The sequence below is a fragment of the Ctenocephalides felis genome, unplaced genomic scaffold (assembly GCF_003426905.1).
Source record: "Ctenocephalides felis isolate EL2017-DRISC unplaced genomic scaffold, ASM342690v1 CF-g0.4_SCAFFOLD_01170, whole genome shotgun sequence".
Classification (NCBI taxonomy): domain Eukaryota; kingdom Metazoa; phylum Arthropoda; class Insecta; order Siphonaptera; family Pulicidae; genus Ctenocephalides; species Ctenocephalides felis.
In genome coordinates, this window is record NW_020537324.1 from 67,568,490 (window position 1) to 67,595,605 (window position 27,116).

At 27.2% G+C, this 27,116-nt stretch overlaps 1 protein-coding gene across 1 annotated transcript in view; it reads left to right on the top strand.

Annotated features, from left to right (window-relative positions):
* LOC113367570 overlaps positions 1-17,840 on the top strand; it is a 173,556-nt gene extending 155,716 nt beyond the window's left edge. The window contains exons 10-17 of the mRNA XM_026609167.1: positions 911-1,059; positions 6,141-6,222; positions 7,383-7,619; positions 9,259-9,471; positions 12,909-13,212; positions 14,651-14,990; positions 16,895-17,736; positions 17,781-17,840. Coding sequence (XP_026464952.1) covers positions 911-1,059; positions 6,141-6,222; positions 7,383-7,619; positions 9,259-9,471; positions 12,909-13,212; positions 14,651-14,990; positions 16,895-17,736; positions 17,781-17,840 — 2,227 coding nt within the window. The remainder of the gene's footprint in view (positions 1-910; positions 1,060-6,140; positions 6,223-7,382; positions 7,620-9,258; positions 9,472-12,908; positions 13,213-14,650; positions 14,991-16,894; positions 17,737-17,780) is intronic.
* The last annotated feature ends 9,276 nt before the right edge of the window (positions 17,841-27,116 follow it).

Consider the following 27,116-nt stretch of genomic DNA (forward strand, 5'->3'; position numbering starts at 1 on the left):
CTGAAATTTTTATCATTTACTCGTGTTTTTTCAGTATGAACTAAATATACAACTAGTCCAAGTACTTTAGCACATTTTAAAAATAAAATCCTTTCACAGTCGACAAATTTTGAAAATTATTAATTCATAGTGCAACAATCTAGTCTTAATTCCAGAAATTTTGGCGCAGTTGTATCAATAGTCTTGACAAAATTTAAAATAAGAAAAAAAATAATTATGGCAACTGGAAAACGGTTGCAGTTTAACCAACTTTTTGTTTTTTCAGCAATTTTACTGTGATAAACAAATATACTCGTCTTAGAAAAAAAGCAAAAATTTATATTTCGATAAATACATTCCTCATGCTTACAAAACAGTGACCATTTTCTAATGGATTTAGTTTTTTTAAGTAAATAAAATATTTTCTGAAATATCAAGATGTTTAGAATATTTTGAAGCTATGACTGCATACAAAATCAGTTAAATTTATTTATTTTAACCCTTAAAACAAGTTGCATGAAAATTATATACTTATTCAATAAGAGATATTTAGAACAAAATATAGTACAGTTTCTTTTTGACCATGGCAGCGCAACTTACTCTGAGATTGATGAATATATTCGTCATAAACCCGATTTGACCAATATCAAACTGTGCGCAATGTTAGATATGAACGGCATAGTCAACTGGTTAAGACCATTTCTTAAACTAGTAATTTAAAATTTTCAACATTTGTCTACATTGAAAAGCTCACCTCTAATTGTAAGAGTATGTGCATCCGGTTCGACTCGACGTTGAGTTCTGGGACACCCTGTATGCAACTAAATTCCAAGAAATTTCATTATATCCATAACCTACTCTATCTTTCAACCCAATTTTTCTACAATTCATAAACAAAAACCTCTATTATTATTTTCCTATCAATTTCCAGCCAGCAGGAGGGTCAGTGGTACGACGGCCTAACAACCGGCGACTACCCCGGCTCGCAGAACTACGAAGATTCGCTGTATAAACAAATGCAAATTTCCGACACCGCCACTTACTTGAGCAACCAGGAACCGCCTTCGAGGAAGACGAGAGGTAAAATTTGAATTATTTATTGTTCAGGTGTTTCCGAAATGAGATTCGAGAAAATCGACTTTTATGTTTATTTTTCTCTCTTTGATGTTTCGAATGCCAAGTCGTAAAGATGAGAGAGTATTCTTGTTTTGTTCCGCCGGAAAGGTCGTAGGATAAGTGGAATTGTAGAAATATTTTTTCACTGCGTATTTTTATTATATTTAGTTGTAGGATAAATGAAATATACAAAGAATATTTTAAAAAATAGTGAAGCATGGCATCGTGCCTTAAAATAAATTGCTGGAACTTTCCGTACAAAAACTATATTTTTTTGAAATATAAACTATATAAATTTTTGAGAATTTTGAAATTTTTGAGAAGAAGTGACTTTCCTAATCATTGTCAGTTTTCTTTATTTTAATTTTTTTCAAAGTAATTGCGCTCCGTTGCTGTTTTAGAGACGAAAGCTTTAAAATCAAAAACTTTTATATCGAAAGCTCTAATATCGAAAACTCTAATATTGAAATCTCTAAGCCGCGTTGTAGTCTAACGGATAAACATTGGTACGGAACACATAAAAATATAAACAAAATTTGTACTTGTTATTAAAATTTCTATGAAATATCTCTAAGAAATATTTCTGAAAAATTTGATGTGCAAATGTCTACTGATCATTTTTTACTGCCAAATAATACTTTTTATATTTTTTTTATTGGATCTCCGAAATCGCTAGATCTGCCTTCTCAAAAATTCAATTACTTCTTAGTTTTATCAATACTAATAAAATGTTGTTTGAATCATTCAAATCAAACACTCTCAAAAACTGAAATGAACTACCATTTTTGACACTTTTTGCCCCGTATCTTCACATCTCCCCATTAATAAGAATCAATTTTTTGAATTACTCGAATCGGTTAATCCGTGTTCAAAAAATCGCCGACAAAAACTTGTATCCGCACACAAACACATACATCCATTTTCTAGGGTATCCCACAATATTCAGAAACCCTTGAGGTAAAGATATAAAAAAAACATTAGTATAATAACAATACCATAACATACCCTGCGGAAAATTAATTAATTTAAAAATGCTCTATATAATATTGATATTTCTATTCATAAGATATTAATTGTCATAACAAAAATTATTACATTTGTAAAATTATTTGATATAAACTCATGCATAATTAATTTGATTTTTATTTTCATTGTTTGAGTATGTAATTATTTGTGCAATGATATGGCAATACTGCATATTTTGATATTTAATTAAAATTATCGTTTCCAAAATAATTTCTACATTAATTACAATAATTATATACAAAATATTTGATGTTTTGTGATGCAGTATTGCTGATTTATCTTACAGATATTTTTATTTATATGAATATGATTCGGATTTCAAATCATGTAAATGTTTTTGATAAGAGATTTACAATTTATTCGCATTATTTTACATTTTAACTTAAACACGTTTCTTAATATTTTTTAGGATTTCCAAAATAATAGCAAATCTATTTTTTTCTTTAAATTATTTTAAAAGCTCTTTCGAAAACTCTATAATCTGCGCAATATTTTGGTACAATCAAATACATTTGTGACGCTTGAACATGTTCATTTCATACCAAATTTTATTTTCATTAGCATACCAAAGCTTTTAATACGATATGAATTTAACAATTTTTATAATTTTGTTTGTTTATATCAAACAGTCATCCAGAATTTTTTTGGGGAATAAAATCAGATTTTATTAATATTTTTTCCTTTATCAAATTCTACCGATAAAATGAAAAACACATTTTTCAATATTTTTTAGGATTTTCAAATTAATTGCAAATATATATTTTTTTAAATAATTTTAAAAGCTCTTTCGAAAGCTTTATAATCTGCATAATATTTAAATACATTTTATTCCATTTGTGACGCTTGAATTTTTTATTTTACACCAAACTTTATTTTAATTATTAAACTAAAACGTTCAATACAAAATTAATTCACTTAACAATTCCTATACATTTAATTGTTTATATCAAGCAGTCATCTAGAATTTTTTTGGGAAATAAAATCAGATTTTATTAATATTTCTTTATCATTTTCCACCGATAAAATGAGTTTACTTTGCACCGTATACCTTAGTATTTTTTTAATTTTTTGATAATCAATAACAATTCAATCAATAGTATAATTGCCGTTATTATCCATGGATATTTTGTTTGTCTCCTTTGAAATTTACATTTAGAACTATTTCATTATGAAAACATACGCTTTGGTAACAAATTTTATTTTAAATTAAAATTAAATAAACTAAATTTTATAATGATAATATTAAATTGCAATTAATTATTACCGGAAATTATTCAATGGTTTACTCAAAAGTATTTACTTAAATACATGAATCTTCATAACTAATTTTATTCTCCAATCAATGGGGTTTGTTTCGCCCACGAACAATTGAATGCAAAATTTGATGAAATCATTGTCAGTTATTAATTTACAAGAGATCTTTCGGGAATTAATTTATACCGCGTTTTCTCTTGCTGAAAGATTTGATCCTGATTAAATATTCAATTGAGTATGATCTGTCTGTGCCGTTATAATTCTTTGTGCAAATATTATGTCAGGATCCGTGAATTTTGGAATGCTTTTTGGGGGTTGTGGATAAACTAAAAGCGATCTGGTAATGGAATATGATAAGTTATAAATTATATATGTGGTAATATTACTGGTACAAAATTTAAATGTTTATATCATGATATTACTACTAAAAGTATGCAAATAGTTATATATTGACACCCTAAAGTTGTCTCAAAACCAACATATGGTATTGACACCCTACTATATGTAGGTTTTGAGACAACTTTCGGGTGTCAATATACAAGTATTTACAGACTTACATCTGGATATCTAGAATTCCGAGATTCTTACCTAATTTAAGCTTAAATTACTTAAATTAGGAGATTAGTTTTGATCAAAGGCAGATCATAAGGCAAGGCAAGAAATAAGTTTGTGAGAGAACGAAGCGTCTAATTTGAATGATTCAAAAAACATGTGAATTTTATTGATGGATTAAAAAGTCGACTAAGTTTTGGGAAATGACGGTCTAGTGATTTCGAAAATCCTGAATAAAGTTTAAGAAATGCTACCTGGTGGTGAAAAATGATCATTGTACATAAGCACAACAAATTATCAGATATTTATATAGATAATTTAATAATAAGTACAAATTTTATTTGCATTAATTTGGGTTCCGTACCAAAACTTTTGATTTCTAAAGTGCACTTATATGCTTCAAACAAATGTACTAGATATTTTCTATAGTATGGAATAACCTTTACCACCTAAGACTACAAAAAAGAAGTTATAGCAAATTTTTGCATGACATTATTTAAAAATTTAATGCAATAACAGAAAATAGAAGTTGCTATCATACAATAGTTATCCATCACACGCCATATTTTTAAATTATCTATAATTGTAGCTAAGTATACTAATTGTGTAGATTGCTATGAACAGCAAAACAACAAAAATGGAATAGAACAATTGATTTGAATGATTCAAAAAAGACTTGGTTCGTACTGACGTCAGAACTTACTAGTTGGTTTTTACGCAAGGCACGCCTAGCCGTTTTGGAGGTACAAAGCGCAAATGGTGTAAAAATTGTAAAACAGTTTGCAGGAGAACGGATCATCCGATTTGAGTGATTCAAAAATTTTTTAAAAAATATTTTACTTGTCTTAACTGTGTGAAGAAATACTTGTTCAAACAATTTTGAAATTTTAAAATAAAAAAAAATCCAACAACCAAAAGTGTTTAACTTTGGGTGTATCAGCTCTCCTACTAAAGTAACTTTTTCCCTGACATTACGAATACCCTTCGTCTCCTTGTTGAAATTATTAATGCGATATTTGGAGAAAGGCGAAAGGGGGAATTGCGAGGAAAAGTTTTGTTCGTACGTGACGCCGCATTTTAATAATCGTGTTGTACAGAGCTCGTCTAGTATATATATGTATGGTATATGAAAATATAGAAAACAAAAGGTAGACAGTCGTATGAATTCTATAGTCCTAAATTTGAAGGAATGAAGTTAAATAAAAGTAATCTTCCTTACGCATTATAAGAAACATTTGCACATTGATATGTTGCTCATTTGCTATTATTATATTAAAAAAGATAATTTAGATATTTATTTTTTAAAATTATATTATAAATACTAATCAAATTAACACAATTTTGTAGGCTGTTATGATTAAAATAATGTTATTTAATAAAATGCTGTATCATTCTTGTTAATTTTTTTTTTAATTAAGACTAAGACAGGTCGTTCGACAATGTTTTCTTATAGATAGAGCATTCAGAACTAGTAACTCCTTTGAACGATCCTCAGTTTTTGTTATATGAATACTGATTCTGTATTTAATTACTTGAACTTTGTGGTCGTTATGATTGGTAACATTATAGACGTGTCAAAATGTATCTGCAATTTTTTTTACAAATTTTGATCATTTTTTTCTCCACAAGTCTGCACGTGATATTTGATATATGAAAACTTTGTTTTTTTTAATGGAAGTTTTGATTATTTTTTATAACTCCTGTTGAGATGAGTTGTGTCAAAAATCTTGATATGTAGTTAAAATAATGTTTAATGATAAGGTAATGACTGTTCTCGTGATTTGAAAGAAAGGCGAGAAACGAAGAAATTTATTTTGTCTTCACAATAAAGAATGCAACTTAAAAGCAACAATTATATTTATGCGTGATTATAATGAATAAAATAGCTTTCGATATATTTCATAACTTTTGTTATAGATCAGATTTTGTAAGAATTTTGGTCTATTGAAAAAGCTCAACTTATTACACAAAATGTAATTTATTCTATTTACTCATTTATGTATAAAAGTGTACATGACAGATTTATGCATCTTCTCAAAAGTTGTTTTGAATTTGTCAACAACTTTGTCTTAGCTGGATCTAATATTTCTCGAATCTCGAAAATAATAAATGGCATCGATTGGTCTTTAAATATTATTATTTAGTTATAATTATATATTGCTATTTATCTTATGTTTTGTTTTGATATCAAACTAATTTAATTCAATTTGTAGTATCGAATTCAAGAAGACCTAGCCTGGAACGCCAAGAAACTATATACAATGAATACAACGTTGCCTACATGACTAACACCAGGTAACTTATTTATTTATTATTAATAAATAAATAAATATGAATATATATTAATTATTAATAATTATGTATATATTCATATCCAAGTAATCGACAATGATAAATTACACTGTAATTTTACATACTTATTTATAGAAATAAGTCTCACATAAGTATCAATAAATAATTCTACAAAGTCAATAAATCTAATGGATTACCCTTTCTAGAAATATTTTATTTTTTCAGTTTCTACATAATAAATTATTTGAAGTTCAATGTCTAAAAAGTATACTAATATTTGGAATATACATTATTTGTGTGAACGATTTTAACCCGCGTCTGCGATTACGACATTCGTGAAATATATTTGAATAAAAAATGAATTCAAGTCTGGCGAAATATTCGAAGTAAAGTTTCACTAACTGTATTTTAACCAATAAATTTCCGATTCTTATTTCAAAAATTATCATTATCAATAATAATTACATTTAATATTTTACGTACAATATTTATGTTAATATTTTTACTTAACATGTGTTTCTCCTCAAATTCTAATATGTTGTAAATTTTCAAAAGGAAAGTTTTACATGAAAAGCATTGTCCATTCTTATAAATGTTTCTTAACGTATTGTTTCCAGCAAACTATTTTGTAATATAGTTATAAAAACTTGTTTTTAACGGAAAATCTGATGTGGTAATAAAATGTCTACTAATTAAGTAAAATATTTGGTAAAAACATAGAACAAATATATTGTATAAAATTCATTTCATGAATAATACTCTAATCATTACGTTGCCAATTATAAATTAGAAACACCAGGTTTTTATGCAATCATTTAACGATTAGAAGTAATACATGATACATGGTTTAAAATGTATTTATTTAAACATACAACTCCTAACACATCTCCAGTGCGAATATATACAAATAATCAAATGCAATAAACATCAATATATAATTTTATGAAAATATAGTTTCTAAAGAAAATATAATACAATAATTATGAATACATATGACATATATGTATGGGCAACAAATTGCGGTTAATGAATCTGTGAACTTTAACATTCTCTGCCATAATTAAATTAATTCAAAATTATAAGTATAAGTCAGTTATAGATATAGACTATTATACCATTTTTACTTTTTTTCACGATTTAATTACTTTTTTATCTATATCTAGTTACGATGGAATGGGCTACCCGACTGGTGTGAGTGAAGAACACCGCCAGTGGGACAGTGGAGGAGGTCTTACTGCGCCGGCGGTCAACGGTAAATGGAGGGCGCTGCCGGAACCACCGGTGGCGGACGTGTTCGATAACCAATGGTCTTCGAGAGTTCCGAGAAGGCGCAGTGGTTCCGTTTGTGGAGCCAGGTTGCCAAAGACACCAGCCGAATTAACTCAGGACGATTCTTTTAGGTAGAAGATAAATGAAAAATTTAAGTCTGTAATAAGTAATGAAAAAATCTATAAAAACTAAGGTGGTCTTTAATATGGAGATTTTGTTTATTTCAAGAGACTCATCTCTTAATATTAAACTTTAAGATAGTCCGCACTTCAACCAATATTTTTTATGCAAATAACCTGGATAAAATTTTATTTGTTTTATAGAATTTTATAACTTAGCGACAAGTGAATCAAAATTTTGCCAATGATATAGTATTTGCTTATTTTATACATAAATAACAAAATACAACAAGCACTTGATATATTTCATAAAATAAGTACTAAGAAATGACTGGAGGACGGACTATCTCAAAGTTTATATTAAGGGTTAAAACTTTCAGAATTTTTTTTTACCAATCTGAAAGCATTTGAGCCTTAGGAGCAAACAAATTCGAAAATATTTATAATAAGGATTACCCTAATCGATATTATTAAAAGCGATATGTATTGCTAGCAAACACATTCGTGTACGTTTTCTTCAAGATTTTATATAACTAAACATTATTGCAAAATTTATTAATTCAAATTATGGAATTTCAATGCTGGTAATTAGATTTAATCTTAATATAAATGATATTAAGATAAATTTTATTTAACTAGTAGCTGATGTTTTTCTAGCCATTATCATTTATGTCAGTAAATTTATGCAAGCATACGTATAATAACAGTTTACCTTGAAAACAAAACATTACAATTTGATTAAAAGTTGTAAAAACAACTATTTTCTTCGTGGATATATATCAATTCCCTTCGTTAGATTCTCAAAACTTATGATAAATTATATATATTTATATGCACAAATGTTCATACTCTCTGTCTTCAGGGGACTTAGAGCTTAATACAAAAATGCCATGTTAAATCTCGATGAAATAGTTTGAAATTTTATGAATTTAGGCACTATGAATTTCAATTAGAATAATTTTGATATTATATGTAGTAAAAATAAAAAAATGAACCACTCTTAAACTACAAATAATAGTACTTATTTATAAAATATAGTAAAATAGAATATTTTAATAATATCAGGAAATCTTCAAACAAATTTTTTGTAGGTGACAAGAAACAAACATAAATAGAAATAAAAAGTGTATCCAAAAGTCAAAGAACATCAAGCATTTCACTGTTCAGGCATAAGATGAAAATTATTGTGAGCATAAAATAATGTAATCTATAGGGGCATATCAATAATTACGTATTTAATTTTTTTAGTTTATTTTTTGAGTTGAAAGTTAGTTTTCATTTATATTCAAGCCACGTATAATATTTTCTCAATAGTTAGAGCATTGTGACGTCACCATTCTGGTAGCCAATAGTGGCGCGTTCACAGTCACTTGTCTTTTTTTGAAATTTTATCAATTTTGTAACGATTATAATTATGTGAATTACTTTTTTAATGAAGTTTTAAAACATATAAAAATAATTAGTTTTTTTCTCAAATTCTTAATTACTGATTAAAATGATTACTGAATAAATTGGAATCATATTATAATATAATGTCCTCAATAATATTCAAATCAGTTAAATGACATTTTTATACACAAAGTTACATATTCTATTATTTTTTAGTTCATTACTCATTTACCTTTTTCTCACAATACGTTTTTTCCTTTAGTGCTACGGAGTACACGGACATAAGCAACATCACCTACCCAAGTTACCCTGCAACCGTGCCAACGCAGCGCCGCAAGTTGCCGCAGGCGCGACCGTCAAGTCGCTGCTCCAACATTGCAGACTATGTTATGAACACGAACGATGTGACCATATCGCATAGAGGAGCCAGTTTACCGGCGACTCCTCCTTGTGGAACACCTACTAGGAATAGAAGGTAATTAAGTGGTGCATAGCATCGTGCCTTAAGGCAAATTGCTGGAACTTACCGTACCACAATTAAATATTCGAGCAAAAAAAATTAATAATCAATAAATATTGATCAATGATTAATAACAATTGTTTTAAATATTTTCAAATAAATAATTATAATTACTATATATTTATTCGTTCATATAATACACAGTGACAGTTTTACCACTCAAAACACTTGAAAATGCTTTCATTAAGAAGAAATGCTAAATGAATCCATCTTATATTTCTTACGCCTACGAAATATATTTGAAGTATAAAGCCTTGTATATTTTTGAAAATTGTTTTTTTTTTCTGAAGATTGTGAAATTTGTTTGAACCGTAAAAGAGAACTTTAAAAATTGAAACTTAAATATCTTGGTATGGAACCAAAAAAAATATTATAAAATTTCTTCTAATTATTGAAATATTTAAAAAATATCTGATAATTTCACGTGCATATGTCTAATGATCATTTTAAACTGCCAAATTTAATTTTTTTTACAAGATATGCACAAATTGTCATTTTTTCTTTTTTTACGATTAATATAACTAGAGAAGTTAACAAAATGTTGGTGGTATTTGGCCTGAAGGCAGTTAGCATGGATTACCTGGTACCTAAACTAGAATCGAGTTTGTCAAAAAGAATAGAAATCTATTAGAATATGATAAAGGTTTTTTGGATTTTAATTATCAGAAAACCACTGTTACTTTTCAAAGACTGATTTCGACATATTTGATTGTCCTGACAAGAAAACGTGGGTGCAAAATTACTCCTTAATGTGTTAACTACACAAAAAAATAACTATATAATTATAACCATACGCTTATATAACTATATAAGAATGACATTTTTGAGAAAACCCTGAATAGTTTTCACAAATATCTAATAAATATTAATACATATTGAAACCCACCAAAAGTCTCTATTGCAGAATTTCTAATATTTGGTTGACAGTTTTACTAACAAAAAGGATACGACATTTCTTTGCGAAAAGCTAACCAGCATAATTACCTAATTCTACGATTTTTGAATTGATGTAACTGATTCAGAATTTAGGGGAATATCTTCAAGCAAAATTGTTGACATAACATTGGTTACAAAAAAAAAACGGTTAGAATTTTATTACTGATAAATTAAAAAAAAAAGTTTCATATCTGGGATATAATAAGAAACTTTCAAATTATTAAACGATTTATATGATATAGGCAAACCGTATTTTGCATTTGGAAGAATCGATGAGTTAAACTCTTGAAAATTTAGACATTATTAGAATATTAATTTCAAAAAAGTAAATATATTTATTAAAACAAATTATCTAGCCTTTATTATAAAAGTATCGAGTGCTTCTTAAATTTTTGAAACTAAGAGCATAATTATTTTAAATGTGTCCATATTAATATTGACAATAACTGACATTATTCAGTGATTTTTATTCAAATTTTCAGCCTCAGGGATTATATATATATATATATATATATATATATATATATATACATATATATATATATATATATATATATATATATATATTCTTATAATGTCTGAACCAATAAATATTCCATGAAAATGTACATCGTACTACGAAGTTAGTGCAGTTTATAATTTTTCATAATATTATGCTCATACTTGAAATGCTTGCAGAACATTTATCAGTTGATTTTATTTGTGGTTGTAAGTTGAATAAAGAAACTCAATTAATTCATTTTGAAATTTTATACCATACTTATTCAATGTTGTCATCTGAATGATATTAATATTTCCAACTAATAGTGAATAACTTGACACATTTTTGAAACACTTCAGATCAGTCTAGTTTTAGAATCGGATATTTTATTTTCAAAAAATTCTTATAATTTAATAACTCGTAAATTAATTCTTCAATTCGCTCTTGTAATTTTGTCGATATTAAGCTGTCATGATTGTTATCAAAATCTTAAGTCAAATATTATGGCAAAAGTTTTATCATTCATAAAGATTTATGTGATACCTGCTTTTATTATAAGTATGGCTTTTATGGAACTAAAATTTCCCAAGCTTTGATAACGGGTTATTACTTTTACGATTTATTATATTATACCATCATACCTAAACTAAATAATGCTTTGATATTATATATTTAATATACCACAAATGTTATAAAATATATGATTTTGATATAAATTTAAATATTAATTTTATTTTCAATTTTTTTGTAAAATAAATAATAACTTGCAAAAATACACCCATGCGTTTATTTGACTATAACTCGTTAGAGTTACTAATAAATAATTAACTAAAATAAGTTATTTTGGACAACTATGGAATAATTGATTAGATATATCGTACAGTGACATTTATGAAGGCTATTGACACATTAACTAAATTGACTAAAAGAAATTCAATGATATAATTACCGATAGACGTATTTGCTTTCAAGGCAAGGTCAGAAAGGTCCCCCAGTGTTTTGGGTTCATTATTGGTTTATTTCAATTAATAGAGAAAGAAATACTAATGTTAAGTACATTTTGTCGGTAATAGTATTATCATTAGAAAATAATGCCCTAGAAATGAATAATATATAATGGAAGTTATACTATAATTGCAATAGAAAATTATTCTATTCATCTTTGAATTATTTATTCATCTATGACATTAATTAAAATTATCAATAAACCTTACTGCTTAATGAACAATAAATACATATTGAAATGTTTTATAGATCTAATAAAAATAGACTTTTAATTATTTATTCACTTATACCATTAATAGTTCATATTTATCGATACCGAAATGGTAGCTTTGATTTTTTTGTATTAGCCACATATATATACGTGTACTTTATATCATTTTAATTTTAAAAAGATTGCATCTATGGAATTTTTCTGATAAAAAATTAATTATAATTGGTCAAAGAATTATTAAAAACCGTTAATTGGAGAGACCAATATATTAAGAGCTGCATTTAATAAACTAAATCAAGATATTAATTTTATTTATTATTAATAAAATATTATTAAAAATTAAGCTATTTCGTAGTGAAAAATCACCAAATCTTCCATCTACACAATGATGAGATTTGTTATAGTGTTATAATTAAGCTGGTACCAAGTAATAATTGATTAAGTAATTAAATATTAATAATGGAAATAAAACTCTTTATAAATTTATTGCGAGAAAAACTGTTACTGGTTGCACTTCAGATGCAAATCTTATGACATTACCAAATAAAAATTATTTTTGCTGGCTGCATTAAATTGAAAACGAGTAGTTTTCATACTAAACTTCCTCGATTTTAGTTGAATTCTAATCCAGCCTACAGGCCGACAATATATATTTCATACGAATATAGACTCGTAACATGGCATTACCATAACATCACTATTTTATTCGAGAATAAGAAACATTATAATTATAAAATTATAAATTAATATTTATTTTAGGTGTCTCCCTCGAACAACAACCCCAGGAGGCAGACGTCTTCCCCAAATAACACCAGGAACTCGTCGAGGGCGCGGCAGAAGGCAGTATCAATTAAAACGAAATGCATCTGCCGAACAGTCGGAAGATGTACCAGATTATTATGATCGATCTGGTGCCATGTCAGCAATTCCTTATAATGAAGACTATAATTATGCATACAACAGTAGCAATGACAATCTAGAGGATCAGATGCTGGATAAACCAGTTGCGGCGGTGACGCCTGCAAGGAGACAAGGAGGGGCTGCACTTCCACAGGTTCCTCAGGTATAAAATGAACTAAAAATACTACAAAAATATTATAGTACTAGTTTATGATAAAATAATTTCATTATCTAATAGCTAGTTTTAAGTGTTCTGAATTGTTGGATGTTTGGTACACTAGTTTGTACTTTATTTACCAATTTTCAAAGTTTTACAAAACTCTACATGGGGAATGAAAATATCAGTTACTTTGGTTAATATATAACGAAAAACATAAATAGACTATTGAAATACTAAACGATAATAATTTAATTTACAACCTTCATTTTCCTTTTACAACTCACACTTTTTCATCATTTCATCACAATCCAGTTTCTTAATACCAGGCTCGCAGGTTGACTAAATGCAGATTTTAATTATAAGTAATATAAAAATAACAATTTTCTATAAAATAATGAAAGTATTATAGGAAGATATTATTATTATTATGTATAACATCAATAAAGAGATAATGATGTTGAAATAATAAACTCATAATATTATAACGTATTTTTAGATAAAAAGTAAACATAATTTCAATTATGAACAATTATGTTTTGACTTATCTGAACCAAAATTTATCGACGGATCTATCTGCAGCATTTTTCCATTTTATAAACAATTCGATATAATAAATAATAAATATGATATGCAATCTTGCTAATAAATTTTGGCTTATTTTTGGACAACTTGGTTTCCAAGTAAAAGTAGCACATAATCGACTTTTGCAATAATATGATGAGATAAATTATATCATCACTCTTATAAAAAGGATAACTATTGGGTTCTAATATAAAATTATATATAAGAGATAGGTCAACCACTTTAGAAAATACATATTGCTTTAGAAATTACATATTGTATTGTAGATGTTCCTTAATTTTAATTGCTGTTTAAAAACAATCAGCAAATTTTTATTTTAGGGTTTATTTAATATATTCAAATCTTTATATAAATATTAAAGTATTTTAACCAGTTTACTGCATTTGACGAGTATACTCGATAATAAAAAGTGCCAGAAATTTGTGTAATAAAGAGTATATTACATTAGTGGTATATTTTACCTTGAGTCAAATTACTTAAATTTTTTGAAATGTGGAATCAATATATATAATCAACAAGAATTGGAATTTAGATATTTAAATAGCAATTTCTACTGTTCATTTTGAAAGTAGATTTTGCTTTTTATACATTTACATTTGTTATATTTTATAGAATTTGATTTGTTCTCAGTTAAATAAAAACAGTAAAATGTAAGCTCATTTTTTTTATCTAATATCTTAGCAGAGCAACTTACTCTATGATTGACGAATATAGTCGTCATAGGCTCGATTTAAATGGCGCGAAACTGTGCGCTACATTTAACTGATATAAACCAATTGCAATAATACTTTCCAAAAAATCTGTATATTTTATTTTTGTTGTTAGTGTATTAATTCATTAATGACGTTTATTTTCCCAGGTACCCGCATATCAGCCTCCTCCAGAGGAAACTTACTACAGTGCCCAAGAAGACTATAGTCGTCCTCGTCTAGGAGGTCGTAAAACGTACTTCGAGCAACAAAACACCGATTCATTAGAATCCAGAGACGACGATTTAAAAGCAGATTCATTTGACACAGCTTTTTCCAGTGTCAGTACTGCATTTTACAAAAACCAGGAATTTCAGGAATACAAAGAAGAATATGACAAACCATCAGTAGTGACTACGAGCGCCCAACAGCAATATTTTAGGGACCAACAAGATTATCAGCAACAAGTTACTACTACGTCGTCGACTCTGCCACATGTTTCAATGAACGGTAATAATTGACAGTTGTTTTTATTTTATTTATTTATATTAATCAAAATCAACTGGTATTCTATTAGTAACAGAGCTAATTAATAATGAAAACTTTACTTTGATAGTGAAAACTTCAAAAGTCAACTAACTCTTATACATACATTAAACAGTATGTGTTAGAACAGCTACGTATAATTTTATTTAGAATTTCTGTGATAATGGCAAAACTAATTTATATAATTCATAGATATTTTATAATATCTATGAATTATATAAATAATTTATAGTTTGAAATTTATAGATAAATGTACAAAATAACAATATAATATTTTTTAATATTATTTTATAAATCAAATTATTTACTTTTTTTACATCTATTAACATGTTAGACGATTAATATTAGATCTTTTTGAAATCTTATAAATTGCCGAATAATTTGATAATATTTTTTAAATTCAATTTAGCTTTTGAACAACGTATGATTTTGGTAAAGATATTTTCTGTGGGTTAATATATGGTACAATTTAATAAATTATAAATCTTTGCTTAACTTATTTTATTATATTATAGCTATTTAAATTTTACTTAGCTTTGATCCACTCTGAAAATATTAAAATTTTTGTACGTAAAACTTCAATTTATAAGCTTTAATAATCATTGCAATGAAAAATTGGTAAGAACCCTTTTTTGGAATAATCATTCAGTAACTTATGAATACCAATTATAAAATTACTCTCAATCCATTTAAATCAAACAATTTGACTGAATCATTTAATTAGAAAACATATATTTTATGAAGGCTATGTAGATACTAGTATTTAATGAGAATTCTTCAAAAATTTCGAATTTATTTTATATATTGAAAACATAAGTCAATATCTTTTGAATTAGAATTGCTCTGAGAAAACCAATAAGTTAAAAAATATATTATTTGATATGTTAAAATATACTCAATGTTAAAAATAATATTCTACTTACAAGTTTAAAAGATTAATGGCAAAAAAATTTTCAGACCATAATGTTCAAGTATATAAAATCAGATTTTTTACTAAATATTGTAGTATTTATAAGAACTAATTACAAAATTACTTTAAATTCATTAAATGCATTTTAATACATTTAGATAACAATTGCTCAGGAAATAGTAATAGATGGCGAAAATTTGTCAAATATATCGAATTTATTTTGCATATTAAAAATTTCAGTATATATTAAAAATTTCAAATGCAATATATTAACATTTTTATCACATCATACATGATACTATTTTCCTTTTTATATCATTGTCCTATTAGAAATTTGGTCAACTTTTGATGACATAAATTGCTAAATTTTTTATTAAATTTAATTCTCATCTGATTGTTGGAACATGACATAAATAAAATAAAATAATGCATATCTTAAAATTTTAATATTGTTAAAGATACTCGGAACTTCTAATTCAGAAGTTATTATAACATGTAATCAATTCCAGATAAACGTATTGAATATAAATTAATAAGTTCTAAAATGCTGCGTAGTTGATACTAGCTATCTGACATAACTTTAGTACATTCTTAAAAATATGCACAGCTATTGCTCAACTCTTAATAAAAAATTAACTTATAAAAAATAAATTTCACCTTCAAGTATAACTAAATCCAAGAAAAAACCACTCAATCAAAAAAGTGAAAAGGTATTGCTCAATATTTAGGAAAAAATTAACATAATAAAATAAAGTTGACGTTTAAATTTAACTAAATCATTGTCTGAAGGATAATGCTTAGATGTGCAGTTTGAGATACTTAACAAAATATATAATTTAATTTGTAATGAAACGTATAAATTTCTCCACCAAAGGTTTATTTTCCATTCATATTCTTTTTTGATCTTCGATTTTATAATAAAAGAGAATTAATTAAATATGTTATTTATTCTTCCCAGGTACTATTACCACAAACAGCAGACTACAAAACCAACGTGGTATGCTCCGGCAGCAAGAAACAATAGACCGAGGCGACTACCACGAAGACGAGTTAGACTACACAATCAACAGTACGAAAGGTTACCTGGACAAACAGGACTCTGTAACAAGTTACATCGAAGAAACAACTCCTTTACAACCTGGTGATTACAATAGCAATAAAAAATCGACGTTGAACCGCGATTCGCCGTCATCGGTAATACATATCAACGAGAACAGTTTAATAGAACCGTATCAAAGTGAAGTGATGGACGATAATTACGGGTCTGATGAGTATGCAAAAGACGATTATGGGGAAAAAGACAATTATTTAGGTTCGCCGCAAGTGAAATCCCCGCCTCAGAAGGATAATGGATACATAACCTCACCGCCACATAAAGATAATGGTTACATAACCTCACCGCCACATAAAGATAACTACATCACATCACCGCCACATAAAGATAACTACATCACATCACCGCCACATAAAGATAACTATATTACATCACCTAAAGATGCATATGTGTCATCACCTCCTCGTAAGGACAGTGCGGACGATTACCTTGATACGGAACCTTACGAGGATGTTCACGAACCGTCGGACGTTTATATCGAGTCGCCGCCGCCGCGTAAGCCGTCGCCTCTTATCGAAGAGCCGACGCCGGTTGAGTCGCCTGCCGCCGCCGACGAGGCGGACAGCGAGCAGGCGACCGAGAAGAAAAGTGTTTCCTTCGAAGAAGAGGAGAAGGTTGTTAGGAGGGAAGTCACGGCGAAGCAGAGGTGGCATTGGGCGTACAATAAGATTATACTGCAGTTAAATGTAAGTCCGATTTTATTATTATACTTGTTTCAATGTTCTCATAGCCCGGACAATTTAAACCTAAAATCAGGGTGAAGGTTACAATAATTTATAATAGGCTGTGACTTGGTAAAATTGCTTAAAACACAATTATAAAAGAAATCTCAAAAGTTCCCAATTTTTTAGCTTGCACCGGTACGATGAGGTCTTATAAGATTTTTTTCATAATTGTTTTTAAGCAATTTTAAAAATTAATGCGCAATAAGTAAAAGGACTGGACGTACGTATTATCTGGATGTACGTCTCTGCAAATAAGGTTGATAAAATAGTTTATATACATACGTAAAATTTTTAAAGATTCTGCACCCCATTAGTCGTATTAAGGATATAAATTGATGGGCTAATTCTGTGGTAACATAGCCTACAACACTGCGTTGTTATGGCAACGCTATGTTATGCTTGTTTCTTGGTAGTAAAAACTGTGAAAATATCTAATTGCTGTACGATCGTTTTACACATAAAACCGTATGATATAAATGCGCATCACGATCATGCAGTTATCATAACATTCTTTCTTGCTTTGTTTATATGTAAAATCCACCGGATCCCACAGCAAACTGATAGCATTTTCACAGTTTTTACTACCAAGAAACAATCATAAGATAGCTTTGCCATAACAACGCTAGGTTGTGAGATGCTTTACAGCATAATTGAACAAAGAATTTAAATTCTTTATTTGTTGATACGTTTTTAACATTTGGGCCAGCGATTGCAAAATCGATCAGTGCCTGGTCTGGTTTAAATTATTCCTGGGTTTGCTGGTTTGATTTCATTCACTGGCAAGTCCGACATCAGGCTTTGAAGTCCGACATCAACTTTGAAGTCAAATTTCCACTTGAGGTTATAGATCTCAAGTGAAAATTGCCCCTCTTGGGTAAAGCTGCATACAATCATAAAATGTCAACAAATGCTATGATCATAGTTAATTAGCCACAACTGGATTAGACAACTACTGGGTTGCCTTGTCCTTGTATTATAGATTGTAATTAAAAATATTTTGGTCTTTTTCTGGTTTAGGAAACTCATGTTCGAAATCGAAACGTATGGATAAATAAAAAATTGTAATTAAATTTCATTTTTCAACACTACCTTGAATACCTTTTACATCTAAAATACAATCAAAATCTGCAATATAAAAAATACGTTGATTAGTATATTGATTAATAAAATTATTACCAAGGAAAAATTAAAAATCATATGATGTTTTTAGACATTTTCGCATAGCTGAACAACCAAATAGATTTTTGGCTCTTATTATCTCTAACTATTTTAAGTGTTATACTTTGGGATGAATTCTTTGCTTTCAATAGTAAAGATGTCAATAATATAAATAGTAATTAATTAGTAATAACGTGATGAATTTTTCACATTATGTAGAATTGACTCATTGAACTTTTAGGTCAACTTATTTATCCGTGTAAATTTCAACGCCATAAAATTAGTATTTTTTGTACATTATAAGTAAAAAAAAATATTCTTAGATAAAAAAAGGACAATGATTTAGTTCAGAATATAATTCCTTCTCAAAATGCACGATATGTCTTTTGGCTAACTCAATAGCTTATATAATGCGAATGGTAGAAGGTTAAACAATGCGAATATCATCGTGATGAGGTTTAACTTTTCTAATTTTTGACGGATATTTAAATCTTCTGGGACAAGATAAAATACGTCTCAACTTTTTTTTCAAATCTTGGAAAAGAGTTCAAAATGAAATTATGTCACTACGAAATACTCTCCAAAGGATTATATTAAATTCATCCTTTTTAAATGTATATTTTGTTAATTTTTAATTAAATTTATTATCCTTAAATTATGATCTGAATAATTTTTATCCAAATGTAGAAGTTTTAGGGTTTTTTTTTACCAAAATGGGGCTTAATACGAATATGTGGTTTTCTCAGAATTGAATAATATGTTATTTGAGGTTTCACTATTCATAATGATATTTTTTACCAGTACTGTAATGTTATCTACATGATCATAACAATTTTGTTGTTCTGTTTACGATTGTTGAAAATAGATGTACATATTCGAATAACATACCTAATGTAGGTGAACTTTCTACTTAACCCACAAAAAATGTCATGTACCAAAATATACTAAAGTCTTTTAAATATCGCTTTGTTACTTGTTCTTGAAAATGTTATGAAATGATGAAATTAATAATTTTTAAAGACAATAAATTGCCCTCTTTATTTGCTAGGTTATTATACAAAACAATAATTTAAAATAAATTGGTTTTTATCCAATAACCCAAGTTAATACCAAGATAAAATATAAACCCCAGGTATAGCTTTGAGCTATATTAATAGAATTTTTTTTTGCATCCAATCTAATTTAAATTTAAAGTTAGTTAGTGATGTTTTGGGATTTGAGATGACCTCAATCTGATCGTCCTTGTGTTATCTGCTCATCTTTAGGTCACCTAGTAAAACACTGACTTTATATTGTGAATGCGGGCAAGGTCTTTGAACATTGACATATGTTTAATACGGGTATTCAATATTCTCCAAATAAGTAAATAAAAAAAAATTAGTTTGTTCCTATATTTTATATCATTATTTTTAATACCGTAATTGATTTCTTTTTCAATATGTCAGTATTAGCTTTCATGATGTGACTATAATTTTTCACTATTTTATTACATACTAGTCAACTACTACAATACACATAGTATTGAAGTGATTTGTATTAGTAAAAAAATAATATTATTGTATTAAATTTCTATACACTAGGCTATTTTGAGAATATTCATTTCGTTTTTTAAAATTCTCTCCTTGTAATAAAATAGTTCGTAATGTGAAATATGCAAAACATAATTAAATCACAAATACTTGAAAGCAAATATTTAGGGAACGGTTTGAATCTCTTATTTTTTGTTATAAAATTCTATTATCAAATCGAGTTCTACATTTTGCATATACAATTAGCTCATTACAGTAAAATATGTATCTTGGTTTTGTTCACCAAGATATTATTTATAGGTCAAACCGAGCCAGGTTACCCATTCAACTGATAAATGGGTAATCAGCGTGTGTAAAAAAATGCTTTGCGAAGGACGCCGCCTTTTGATATAATTTGTGCCATTTCACTACACTTTGAGAATATTCCACATATGTAAATTTATCGAAATATGTGGTAAAGAAAATGAATATCTTTAAATATTTCTTGGAAATTTACGTTTTTTTATGAAATCTGGTTTGCAAAATGTACTCACCTTTAATCTGCTTTTTGGTTAGAGCTTTGTCGAACGTTTTTCTGAAAACAAACCGTAAAAATTCTTGAAAATTTTTAAAATAAATTATAAATTTGTGTTCAGGTATAATTCTTAATTAGATATGGTTGATTATGTGACAGCATCTCGCAAAAAAATATTATTTAAATCTCAAAATATTTTGAGTTTTTCAAGAAAAAATGTTTCCAAAAAACACTATAATATCCAAATATAAAATTAATCTTTATTATTGTATTCGTTCCTTAATCTGAAATCAATTACGATTCACTTGGTATAGAAACCAATTATTTCATTTTAGAATATAGACAACAAATTTCTAGGAAAACTTATATTTTTCAACATGAAATTCATTAATTGGTAACCAAGGTCACTTGTCCATAAGACATGTCTGCAGCAATTCAATTCTTATATTAATATAAAACATAAAAGTCATAAAATGTTTTATTTCTATCGATTACATCCTAATTGCTGTAGCAATAAATATTTCGTCAGAACCATTTTGCAAATATTCTTCAACGATCTGTGAAATAACGCATCTATATACTAGAATCTTCTGTAAAATAAATTGAAGTACTGGGTTTCTTGTAAATCGAATTATATGATAACTTTGAACCATTTATGAAGGACGGTTGTCGGCTGGTTTAGTGAGGAGCAATTGACTTCAATTTAAATAATAAAAAGAAATAAAAAAAACTAAATTTAAAATTATTGTTAAATTAAAAAATGAATAATTGGTCATATGGAACAGAAATAAAACCACCTGATTCTTTTGTAATGATCACTGAATTCATAAGCAATTTAGCAAATTTATTTTGTGATGATGATTTAATGTGAAAAATGATTTGTCTTATATATATATATATATATATATATATATATATACATATATATATTTATAAATGTATTAATAGAGTTTAGTAATCAGGCAAGACATGAATAAAAAACATGAATTACTTTAAAAAAAATATTTCACATCCATACGTTTCGGCTATAATCCTAGCCTTCTTTCTGTGAAAGCTAAAAATAAAATTAAAAACTAAAACAATTGAATTGGAGTGAGAATAAAATAAAATAAAAAGAGTTAATAGTACTTACAATTAGTTAATCTGTGTTAAATTAGAAGATTTTAATAATCCATAGTATCAGGATATGATAATGCTCTCCTTGTAATAAAAATAAAAAAATATGACTACACTATGTAATATAAACATTAAATTTGTAATTATATAATATTTCACAAAATACTAATTTAAAAAAATTACAAATAGATAATGTGTTGTTTGTAGACTGGTTAAAGATATAATGGAGAAAAAACTTTTTAAAAATATTTTTACCAAGATTCTACACATGTGTGAAACGAATTGCGAATCCTTTGTGCAAAGTAAATAAGAGATTTATGTCGCACAGCGTGTTAAGTTTATTCCGTTTATTTTTTGCCTTATTGTTATGAATAGTTAAAAAAAGATCATTCTATAATTTTTTGTTTAAATAAATTTTGTTCGAATTGTAGTACAGTCGGGAAAGAAATGTCTATATTGTGTTTCAAAGCATTAATGTGGTCCGCAAACATAGTTTTAAATTGTCTGGGATATTTTAAAAATATTTTTCTATTGTTGTAAACGTTTAAGTTCTGGCTTGTAAATTAAATTACAATCCAGACTATTTATTTGATAGACGAGAATTCTAAGTCGGTCTATAAAGGGGTTTTTTATTTTGGTAGAGCTAGTCGTTGTACTAAAATTGTTTACAAGTCGGAGTCATCATTTGATGATTATTTTATAGAATCTTTATATTAAAATCATTTTCAAATAATCCTTATAATATCCATAAATTTTGACAAATGATTTTGTCATCTTTAGTAAAATTTATTTTGTGAAACTAGTATATATTTATAATTGCACAACTAAAATAAAAAACTTTATTTAAAATTCAATTTTTGAAACATCCCACGGTGTGTACAATTAAGCTTCCACTTCAATGATTCCATTTCGCTCAATAAAAGCAAAATAATTCGAATGTCGAAATACAAAATAATTCGATTAAACCGACTTCACTAGTATCGTGTTCCATCAGATTGTACATGGTCCGAGACCGCGGGAGCTAAGAGCAAAACGAAGTGAGTACCGGAAAGACAAAGTACATTCGATTCAGCACTAGAGCCATATAAAAATATAAAACGTAAATCTTTAGTAATGTTCATTGTACTACCCACTTATTCTCATTGAATTCTATTTCCTCAACTAGCTTGCTGCTGTTTATCCATTTTTTATGTACTGGTTTAGCTGCTACTGAGATTAGATATAGACTAATCTAATACTAGAAAAAAAAAACAGTAAACAGTACTAACAATATAACTATATAATCTAAATATAGACATAACTTCTTCGTTTCTTCATTGGAAATAGTAATAGTTATAGGTAATAGACTCTCGTTGAATTCTATTTGCTCAATACTTGCCGTTTAACAAATTTGTAAGTGCTGGTTTAGCTGATACTTTGGCAATAAACTAGATAATAGGAGAAAACACAGTGGTATCATTAATTTAATATATTCAAACTTTAAAAATAATATATTTATTTTGATGTTTAAAGTGTTTTGATTAATACTACTACGCGTTCTATGAGTCGTGTTCGTATCGTACATTCAAACCTAAAACAAAATATTCACCGATATGGCAACTCAGCGGTCAACCACTATTCTTTTCTATGGGTAGACCATATATATTAGATATATATGTATGATTAATAGGGTTTATGTATATATGTTGCGGCAATGTTCACCAAAGGCGATATTTACTTGAGAATATTTTTGTAATCTGAACTTTATTGTCATACTGCTTGATATCATGTTGATCAATGTTGGAATCGAGCTCGGATTTAGTTTGTGCTAGGTCACGTTCTTAACCATATTACCATGACGGGTCTTACATCTAACATGACGTATAAATTTTTCAAAGTATTCAAGTTAATAATAATAATTTTATAGTCACCATTTTAGATGAAAAAATCAGTTTGGAAAATTATCTATTCATCTTATTTATTCTAAAAGTTTTGCATTCATTTTTAAGTAAATATAAAATTAGGTGTTTTTTATGGATTAAACAATTCGGAGCAGTTATTTTGGTTCTGAAACATTACAATTTCTCATTTTTTTTTATTAATTTTATAACTATTATATTTATAACAACTACGATTGTTTCAAAAAATACTTTATTTCTCACTGGTTTTCTGTGTGTTACACAAAAAAACTATTTTTTTTAAATATACTTTTATAAATTATACTAAAAATGATGCATATGCAGTTATTTCATTAATATTGCTACAAAAATGTATTTCAAATAATATAAATATATTTTGAATTTATTACTGATTCCTAAAATACTTCTAAAAATTTGTTAAAACGTCTAATTTTGTAAGTCATATGTTTTATTAATATAGAGCAATACATCGTTGTACTAATTAAAGCATAGTGTAATGAAAACCAAACTTTCCTAAATTTTCAGTTATAGAATTATTATTGAAAATATATCATTTCAGTAAATATTTTTATCACTGAAAATCTCGACAAAATTTGAAAAAGAAAACTGTCTATAGACTACAAATACACCCTATATTGTTTTTTAGCTTTGAGAAAATTTCTAATTATGCAAATTAATTTATGATTAATAATATGCATTTATTTTACATATATCCTTTAAGTTTTTGCTAAAAGTTTGAAATATATTCATCAATTTTTCACAATAATACCATATAACGAGCAAGTATCACTAAATATTTCTGTCGATACTTTTTACGAAGCATTATGACTTTAGATTATATAAAAACTAACACTTAAATATAATAAATTGAGAAGAGAATTTAGAATTTTTTGATTGTACTTCAATTAAAATGATAAAGTTTTTAATTCCATATAATACTAATATATTTAACTAAATAAATCCTTTTGATTTGCTTTGTGAAAGATAATATATATGCATCATTTATGTGTACTGAAAGCTTCTATCGAAACTTTCTGAAGTATCAGTTCATGAATATTATATTTCAGAAGCAAATATCACTTTTAGAATGCACTAAAAATTTCTGTTCACACTTCTTACAATACACTTAAGCTTGATTTTAATTAATTGTATTAAAAATATTAGTTTTGCAATTACCTTTTCCTAAAATCACTTATACTAATTCTCTACATACAAAGTCTAGACTATCTTTTGTATCTTCGTCAAGCGGTCAGCTCGACCAATGTATCTATAAAGAATTATGAGCGGATCAAAAGTCGAATTCTCTATGGAATTCCAATATACATTATGGACTACTATGTCAGTGGATCAGGGCTGAATGTTAAATGTGATTTTTTTCTCTCAGCGTGATTTAAAAACCTTAACATAAATTTCTAATTGGACACTGTCTCGCAAAAGTACTCGAAGAAAATTGTTTGTCTTCTTGACATCTCAAGAGAAGACAGTACCAGAAAACAAGGGGATAAAAGACATATATATTAGTATTTATTTACATACATATATTAGTATTTATTTTAATTATGTGAATATTTTTTTTGTAATTGTAATGTTAATCATATTTGCATGTATAAATTGGCAATAAATTTGCACCTTTTTGTCACTTCTGCTGAATACACTATTCTAGCAAAATAGCTAAATCATATATTTCATTTAAAATATTACATAAGTCTCTGTTATTTATTCTTTGATTATAGTCGTATTAAAGCAATTTATAATGCTACTTGATACAAAATCCATACTGTTGAATTTACATAACATTGACCTTACATAATAATAATATTTAACTTCCCAAATCCTGATAATTAGTTTAATGAGCCATGAAATTCGATACTAATCTTTGATAATCTGAAACGTTTATCCTTTACACGTGATGTACAATTTAATCGTTATCGACAGTATCCAATTAATGCTAACGAGATTAAAACAAAAAAATATAATATGAAATAAATCAGGGAAAAGATATTGCAACAAGAAATATGAAAATTTGAATATAGTACCTTGCAGAAAGAATGGACAACATCTCTAAAAATAGAAGCAATCTAATAAAAGTGTTTCTTTACCTGTCAGTTCTCACATAAAATGGTAATAAATAAATCTTAGTCCAAGGTTTCTCACATACTTCTTACTTTCACATACAAAAATACTACTCGGCCTAAATGGCAATTTAGGATTTTATTTCAAATAAAAAATATCAAAACAGTTCAAGAAAATATAAAGTCTTCAAATAAATAGCTTAATGGCTTGCATTAAAAGTTCATTATTTCAAAACTAATTAATCTACAATTATTTTTGACAAATATATTTTGAAATTTAATTTTGTTCTAATTAGTTTTATTTAGAAACTTAGACGAATTGCAAAATTGAAAAGCGAGCATTTCTTGATATTTAGTTTTTAAGCAATTAAGCAACTTCGTCTCAAATAACCAGTTAACTATGAATGACGAATATTGCCGTCATGAAAAAGTGGTGTTGGTGTATTGACGAGTATGTTTGTCATTCGTATAAAACAGTGACCATTTGCTATTAAAAAAATACGAAAATTCACAAATATCAAGTTATTAAGAACATGTTGACGGTATAAAATTAATAGTTTTAACAGACATTAAAAAGGCACAAACCATGCCTAATAAATAAGTGTTATTAAAGAAGGGAAATGTAGAAATAACATTTTCCTATTTGTAGAATAAATCCATGTTTTCATTCGTTATCTCCCAGTGTAACTTACTATGTGATTGACGAATATACTCGTCATAAGCTCGATTTGGATGATACAAAAGTAAACTAAACGCACTGTTAACTGGTTAATACATTTTAATAATCAAAACCTATATAAGTCTTCATATTTGTTGAAACAATTATCCAACCATTCGAATCTATTCATTAGAGCTATAAATTTCTTTAAAACTATTAATAAGAAATAGATTTTGGAATTTCATTTTGATAAATGTCTTTTTGCACAACTAATACTATACTCGTATACAACACAATTAAATTGGACAATAAATTATGGTTTAAAATTTTGACTAAGCTAATGTTCAATTTAGTATGTACATAAAATAATAGAAGAAAGGTCAGAGTTTGATTGGG